The 8,712-nt window shown below is 33.4% G+C and overlaps 1 protein-coding gene across 1 annotated transcript; it reads right to left on the bottom strand.

The window, feature by feature from the left end:
* Positions 1-940: 940 nt before the first annotated feature.
* Positions 941-3,450, bottom strand: LOC21397268 (probable RNA-binding protein ARP1). The gene is made up of 6 exons (XM_024173535.1): positions 2,970-3,450; positions 2,710-2,863; positions 2,274-2,397; positions 2,118-2,160; positions 1,218-1,446; positions 941-1,029 (listed from the first exon to the last, which is right to left on the bottom strand). Exons 1-6 carry the CDS (start codon positions 3,150-3,152, stop codon positions 1,010-1,012), a joined length of 753 nt encoding a protein of 250 aa, XP_024029303.1. The 5' UTR covers positions 3,153-3,450; the 3' UTR covers positions 941-1,009.
* Between the last annotated feature and the right edge of the window lie 5,262 nt (positions 3,451-8,712).

The raw sequence follows: 8,712 nt of genomic DNA on the forward strand, positions 1-8,712 counted from the left end.
TATTACTATTATTAATATTAATATTTATTAATATTATTATTAATATTAATATTATTATTATTATGGATATTCTTCCATGCGAACAACCAAACACAATAATGTAATATTCCTGAGAATTTAAAAAAGATTCCTGTATGGAACCAAACACAGTAATATATTATTCATAGGAATCATATTACCCTCAATCACTTTCCTGGGAATATGATTCTTATTGATTCCTGCATACCAAACGCCCCCTTAATAAATAGTAGAATCAAAATGAAATCTAATATTTATGCTCCTAAATGAATTACACCAAAAAATTAGTTGGAAAAGTTTGGTAGGAAAGTGGTTCAATTCTATCTTAAGAATCTTAATTCTCATTTTCAACTGAAATTATTAAACACTTTAAAGCAATATACTACGCATCTACATTGAACACATAACAAATGATACGGCTACTATAAGCATTTTTCTCTGTACGTAGAGCCCATAAGCATTTGTGTTGTAACTAACATTTATCAACTAGTTCAGCATATGAGTTTCAGTTGTTCCAATAAAGAATGTAATAATAAGACACGAATTGTTAAAGCTTTTCAGAGAAATAATAAAGATATGTAATTTATAGTTCAAGTGAAGCCACCATAAGCAAACCCACAAGATGTGAGTAATTAAACATGCATACACATGGACTTCTTAATACAAGTGTGTTTTTTTTTTTTTCATTCAATGGTTCACAGCTCAGGATGAGATGGATGTTAGAGAGAGAGACAGAGAGACAAGAGTGAATAATAATGAAAGAATCTTATCAAACACCTAAGAATAAGAATTTCTTTTTTTTTCTTTTTTAAATAATAATAATAAATTAAAAAAAATTTGTTGAGAAAGAAGAGCCACAACAGATCATAACTAATAATGTTGTTCTGAGCAGCGCACCACCTTCTGTTTGTTATTTATGCGAACTAATAATAAGTGCTCCTCCATTAGCCAACCTTTTTAAAGCTTTCACCTGCGCCAACTGCAGTAGGACCTATTCCACAGCCAAGCAAACTGTCTTGTAATATCAGTTTAGTATAATTATTTGACTAAAAAAATTTTAAATTAAGAGTGAATGATAAAAATTTTGATTTGTACACTTTTAAAAGTATTTGTCAAGATTACTTTTTTTTTTTTTTTTTCTTTTTTTTAGGCTTTTGTTAAAGTGCAATCAAACTCAACTTCCGAGTCAGTGCAACTACCTGGGTTTGGAGCAATCGATGCTGGTTTCGAAATGATGGCTGGGCCTGTGCTGATTGGCCCCGCTGTTGTAGTTGGGAACATGTGGGCCGGCAGGCCCATTGTATGGGATTGATGGTAGTGATACATAGGATACATTGGCATCAACGTGTTTGCACCCATGATAGGTTGCCCTGGGTACACTTGAGAGAAATGCCCACTCATGTAGGTCCCACCGGTGTAGCTTAACTTCTATACACCATCACCACGTACAAACACATAAACCAACAAACATTAAAACAAGCATTTCAATTCGAGTTGAGATGTGATATTTTCTGAAAGTTTTTTACTGTAGCAGAAAAAGTTAGATGTGACATTTTCTGAAAACTTTTTACTGTAAAAACCTAAAATTAAAAACTCGAATTGGTGAAATGAACGAGGCCTAATTCTCATAAGAATACTCAGCGGAATTTTCTTTTTTTCTTTTTCCTTAATTTGTTTGTGAATATCAACATGAGAGCTATTCATGAATAGAAAAGGAAAAATTTGAATAAATGCTTATTTATATTTTATATACAAACTGAATAAATTACAAGCATGGGATCACAAACTAGGTGGACCGCGGAAAAAAGATTAAAAAATAGTTTGAAAAAATTAATTGATAAAGCTAGACAAAAAGAATATTAAACTTTAATCTTGAAATTGAATAATTGTCGAAAAAGGGGACCATGATGAATTTTTTTTTTTTTAATGTCTCATAAAATAAACTTAATAAAAATCAAAAGACCAAAAGGGGATCTCATGCCTGTGCACTTTAAGCAATGGTATATTGCCTATGAACCAGCTAGCAATTAGGGCCAACAGAAATAGAGCACGTAATAAAGTGGTAAAAGTTGGCAGTTGTATTAGATCCGAGCACTTACATGATTGTAACTGATATCAGTTGCAACGTAGGTCGGAGAGTACCTAAAACATATATAGGTAATTTTAATTCAGTAAGGTGCATCTACATCATAGTTGTAAAATCCCACCAATCAAATGTCCAGAAAAGCCCCAAAAGAGAGGGAAAAAGAAAATACCCGTAATAAGGAACGGCGTGATGTTGCTGATGATGGAATGGGGCAGCGGGGGTTCCTGCCGGGTAGTACCACTGCACGTGATTTGCAGGTGCAGGGGACATTGACCTCGGTCCAACGTTGGATCCTTGAGGAAAATTTTTTTGGCCATTTCAATTTCGATTATTACGAAATTGTCTTTGTATAGTAATTGTGATTAACAATGTTAAACAGCACAAGTGGTGTTGAATACCGTAAACTAACAGAGAGTGAATCTCACAATTTAGAATAATTTCCAATTAGTAATTTAGAATCATTTCCATTTTCAAATCTAGATTGTCTATGTAAACATGAAAATTGGAACAAAGACATGACGTGACATTATCGTGGGGTCACGTTTATTTTGTTACATTGACAATTCTGTCATTTCAAGGCAAATGAATAAATTTTGTACACATACCTTGTTGAGGAGGAGTGGTGGTGTTTGTGTTGGAGGCCGCCCTGGGGCGGCGAGCCCCAAGAGAAGCGAGATTGCAGTTGGCTCGGCGGCCGTTGATGATCGGCGCGGCATCCTCGCAGGCCTTCTTGGCGGCTTCCGCCTCCTTGAATGTCACCTACACAACAACCACCGGCCAATATATATGTCGCACATATTACTAATAATTTTTAACAATCACAAATTCACCTATCATACTATAAATTATAAATAAGAGTACTTACGAATCCGTAGCCCTTGGATCGGCCGGTGACTTTATCGGAGATGATAACGGCCTCCAAGATCTCGCCGTACTTCACAAAGTGCTCCCTCATTGCTTCCTTCGGAGTTTCCCATGCGAGGCCTCCGACAAACACCTTGGTCAGCGTGGTGTCGCCGAACTGACCAATGTTGTTGCTCATCGTCATATCTTATAACTATGTTCGATCTAATCAATTACTTCTCTAGTATTTGTGATACTAATATAACTAAACCAAGTTTTTGAGCCTTAAAATATATTGATTATGCAAGCCCTTTTTGGTATCAAAAACTGATCAAGTTTTGGAGAGAGAGAGAGAATATAGAAGAAGAGTGGGTGTGTAAGGATTAATGTATAGTGTGAGAGGGTGGACTTAAAATATGGGAAAAAAATAGAGAGAGAGAGAGAGAGAGAGAGACGCAGAGACAGATAGACAATGGTGAGGCTTATTATCTAAGAACGTGAGAACACACACGACACAAAATGCCTATTCATATTCATCTTCTCTCATAGGGCATATGTCTCTGGATTCTCAGCATTTAATATTTCTGTTTTATTTTCCTTAAAATAGTTACTGAGTTGGAGACCAAAGCGACTTCTTCACGCGCTCACTGCACGCGCCACCGTGTCTAGTTTTTTTTTTTTTTTTTTTTTTTTTTTTTTTTTTTTTTTTTTTTCCCTCCTGAATAGGTTCCATCCTTTTCGGTGCTGGGAATTTTGACCTTCTACTCTGGGAGGTGGCTTTTTTATATGGTGCGTGGATTAGAAATTTAGAATGTGTCACATATTAGCTAATTAATTAGATTCTGTCTCTAATTCTATTATATTAAAAAAAGAAATAGATGGCGTTTCTATAATTACAAAACAATTTAACTACAACTAAAAGAAGGCAAAAAAACTTAGAAAAAAAAAAAAAACAATGGTCGGAAATAAAAACTGAAAACAATAAATAAAACCTAAAGAAAAAAAAACCTAGAAAATATAGTTGAAGACTAAGCCAAGAAAAAAAGATCAAGAGAGATGTCCAAACAAGATCACATCCTGATGGGTAAATCAAGAAGATTGGTATCATATGAAATTACGAGTGTTACTAGCTAGCGGTGAAAGTTCAATTATTGTATAATAGATATAAACTGTTTTCAATTTATTGAGTCATGTGTCAACTTTTAAAGGATTGTAAAATTTCTTACTAGCAGTGATTTATTACATCATTGATCTAAAATTCTGAGCATATATAGTTGGCCACTAGTTCCTCTTTTTATTTATTATTATTATTTTTTTAATAAGAGAAAAGGCCTCTACTATTAGTTGTTTGATGTAAGTAGGTAGATAGCACAGTGAAGGATTATCATTTTAGATTTGAGAGGATAAGGGATTATCATCTTAACTAACAATCACATCCAATGTAATATATTCCTATACACCAAACAGGACTTAGTGGATCGCACTTAAAAATTAGCCTAATTAGGTGTATATATGTGTGTTGTGGGCACTCCTCCGTTATAATTGCTAAGAAAAATGTCAACTCCGACGAGCTTTTAACTTTTATCCAACCAATTAGCCGTAAAATTACATTCCATGGGTGATTTTTATTGTTTTAATTATTTGTTAATTATGTTTTTTTATAAATTTATTATAAAGAATTGTTTGGCTAGAGACCAACGAAATTGAAGCCGGAAAACACGCAACCAATTAATGTAAAACAGTAACCTTCTTCTTTTCAGCGATGTAAGTATGAAACTTTGTCTTTTAAGTGTTTTTTCTTTTAAGTGTCTTTTGGGTTTATAAATGAATAGCAATATAAAGACAAGGTAAAATATATTTGGTTTATTGAGCAAATAGTTTATCTTTAATTATCAGATATAAATATAAACTAGGTTTTTTTTTTAGACCCTGCAGATAAACAATCCGTTTATAATATAGCTTTATATTTTTTTTTGGGTGGAGAGAGAAAGAAGAGATGATAATTATAGTTGACCTTTTGCTTCCACAATGCTAGTATATGTACAATTGTATGTACAATTGTATGTACAATTGTTGTACGAGCGCTAGTAGAATTTTGGGATTTAACGATTGTTAATAACCGTCGTAAAAAGATTAAATGACGATTAGGAGAATCGTCATTTAATTGAGAATTGTTAAATTGTTGTACGATTTAATGACGGTTTTTATCCATCGTTAAATAGAACATTAGATGACGGTTTATATACAAAATCGTCGTCTAAGATCTTCCCAAAATAATAATTTTCACGGTTAGGTAAAAACATTTAAGTACGGTTTCAAAACTGTCGTTAAAAATAATATATATAACGGCGGTTTTAGTTAGAAATCATCGTTATATATGCCTTATCACCAAAAAAATTTAGTGATGTTTTGTTGCTTTTCCCACAGGTTGGCCTATTAATCCCGTGATTTATCAGTATTTTGGCCACACAAATAACATGAGTCACAAGTCACATAACATAAATAAATTAATATTACATATATTCAAATCAAAATGCATATATAAATTAAATTATATGTCCCTTTACAATATGTTATTTGTACATTTAAAATATATGTCCCTTTACAAAATGTGCCTATTCATTTATCACTTCTACCAAATGCTCAATATGCCTCTATATTTTTTAAATCATTAACACGACTCTCATTATATCGCGCATATACCGTAAGACGAAAAACCCGCATTCTTTGTTCCCCTCTTGTATCGGAATTTTCTAATAATAAAAAATTTTAGTACATGAAAAATGGTATATTCCTTAACTTCGAGTAATTCAATGAACGAAATTATAAACACTTGCCTTTGGGATGAGAAATTTTGTGAACCCATCTACATGACGTTCAAACTCAAGCCTTCTTTGCACCTTCCAACCACGCAATGCACCAATAAATGATGAAACAATTCAATTAATTAGTAAATAAAACAATCTAAATTAGTAGTTTGAAAGTTATAAAGAATGCTAAACTTACATGGTAATCATTCTTCTGAAGTCTACGCGTACATTCGCCACGAGAGGATCTAACCACACAACCTTATATTGTGTAGGATATATCACGACTAACATCCAATATCCTCTTCCATTGTATGGCACGAAAAAAGTGTGTTGTGCATCCGATTGAATAAAAAATGTACAGATTGCGTTTGTCTATCGCTCTATATCTAGCTCCGCTTGGCCTGGAACGTAGAACGTGAGCATCAAGGACATGAAACCCCAACGTCCTAGGACATTATCCTAATTGCACACATGTCATAAGTGACTACATGAAAAATGAAGAAGTTAGTTATACATTTAATAATAAATAATAATTTATTGTGAAAAGTAATAAGGATAGTTATATTACCACATGTAAGCCATGGTACACACAAGACTAAGTTCTTGATCGGTGACCATCCATCATCAAGGCCTAATGAAGGGCGCTCTATCGGTGGCGTAGCATTATGGACAGTGCAACTCTCCTTAACACAACGTCGTTGATCCATTGTAGGAGTTCTCATTCCCTTTCGTACAGATGCTAGGGTATGGCCTTGGGATGATTACATTACTTCTCATCTGGCCTCTAATATTTCCACCTTCTTACGCGTTATTGCTAACTCCTCATCCCTTCTTGATATGTCAGTGGAATGAAAATAAGTCAACTTTTTGACAAATTAGGATTGCCCATGAACACGGCCTGAGTGTTATAGGTTTTTCAATGATCTAGTAAGCACATCATCAGTCCCCTGAGATTAAAATTTTCTCTGGAACTCTTCTTCAACATATTGGTCCTACAAATTTAGAATAAAAATATTATAAATTTCTTGACATATTTCCCATTGATCGAACAAATATTAAAAAGAAAAGCAATAACTCACAATTAATTTGCCGATCTCTTCGCATTCCGCAATTTTGTAAGTGCCATCCAGTTTTTTACGTATGAACTGCCATAAAGTGACTTGATCTGGCTTCTTCGTAGTGTTATGCATTCGCATATGCATTCAATTAAAAAGTATATTAAAGATTGTAATACAAATAAAAACTAATTAATATCATTGAAAAAAAGTAATTGAAGACTTGCATAATCTTCCTCTGCTTTCCTATATCCCCAACGAGCATTCCCATGCGGGTACTTGTACGATCCTCTTCTCTTAGATGGTTCTTCAGGAACGGCCTGTCGATAGTCACTAAGTCTATACTCCACAAACTTCCTCCATTGTTCCAGGGTAATTGAATGGTAGTTTCTAGCCACTTTCTTTGGGAGTTCAAAGGCTTAAGGACTATCCTTTAACTGCTTTACAAAGGTGGTGAATAGGTTCGACTTAAAGTCCCGAGCCATCTTTGCCGCACACGTAAGCTTATATTTTTTTGTGGTCTCTAGAATCGTGAAAATTTGAACCAAATCATGCCAAATTCTATTCACGTTATCTTTATTTTCTTTATGTCTCTAATCTTCTATCGTTTTTGGCACGTGTTCATGTGTCAAAACACCGACATAACTTTGTAGCTCATTCCCTGCTTTTCTAATAGGGTTATTTTTTCATCAAATTGCACTTTTATTCTTTCTCTTTATCCCTCATTTTGGCAACTCTACGCATTATGGTTGCCCTTCGTTTCCCATCATCATTAGGTCAAATTTTGTTCTTTTCCAAAGTTCATATAGATTTGCCCCATCGGATGTGTCTTTCTCTCCAAATAACGCTCGTGTGGTATTAAGTTCTTCCTCATACCAATCACGATCCGCCATGTTTATAAGAATCAACTGTTGGGAATGGTGTCCTAGAAGCATGAGATGTCATAGGATATTCATTATTAATTAATAAAAGAGTTTATTCATCATTTTATGTGCATATATTTATGAATATTTTATGAATATCAAATGAAAATTCTGTGATTATTTATGTAACCTTAAACATTGTATATAAGTGTTATATACGAGAGGACAATGTTTAAGGATAATAATCAAAAACGTTGTTCATAATGAATTTAATTAAAGTTCAGAATCTTTAATCAAAACATTATTAATACATGTCATTCCCATTTAGAATTGAACGGTGCTATCCGCACTGTTAATATGGTGAGATATTGAATGAGTGTATTTCGCATAATGAGATTGTGTGGAATAGGGACACATACACAATATGAATTTCTAATAATTTCCGTTAAGCATAGAAATTCTAATTGAGTCTACCGATGGTCATATATATAATGATCTTAATCCTGAGTTCTTAACAAACTCCTATTTATGGATTTGTGTCTTTTGATTTACTCGGTACGGATTTTGAGACCCTGAATCCTATTCCTTGTATTTTGGAGACATGATGAAATAGGTAGCCGAGAATGTTATTATACGAGATGGAATCTATTCCTTCTTGAGAAAGAAGTAGATAAATAATTCTCTTGAGTGTTAATTCGGTACTTGGATTAGTAAGAGCGCTCTGGTTCATGAATGTGTTTTATGAATCACTATCCATTAGAGAATCAATGGTACTCAATGATGAAGATATAATTAGATAGGTTAACGAATTTTACCTGGCTCTAATTATGAATTATTTATGGAGGATTGATCTATATGCAATGACTATATCAAATGGACACTTCACAGTTTAGAAGTAATTAATGTCTATAATTTCGAGAGTTCAATTTCAAGTTTATAGTGGAGTAACTATTGGAATTAATAGAATTAATTAATTAATTAAAGTGTTTAATTAATTATTAATTTTATTGGAGCTCGGGATTATAGGTCCATAAGTC

This window comes from Morus notabilis, unplaced genomic scaffold, assembly GCF_000414095.1.
Source record: "Morus notabilis unplaced genomic scaffold, ASM41409v2 Scaffold127, whole genome shotgun sequence".
Taxonomy (NCBI): domain Eukaryota; kingdom Viridiplantae; phylum Streptophyta; class Magnoliopsida; order Rosales; family Moraceae; genus Morus; species Morus notabilis.

Coding starts and splice junctions, on each gene's coding strand:
- LOC21397268 (XM_024173535.1), bottom strand. CDS start 3,152: ATGACGATGAGCAACAACATTGGTCAGTTCGGCGACACCACGCTGACC. Junction 2,864..2,969: donor GATCCAAGGGCTACGGATTC/GTAAGTACTCTT, acceptor GTTGTTGTGTAG/GTGACATTCAAGGAGGCGGA. Junction 1,030..1,217: donor ATCGATTGCTCCAAACCCAG/GTAGTTGCACTG, acceptor ATTACAAGACAG/TTTGCTTGGCTGTGGAATAG.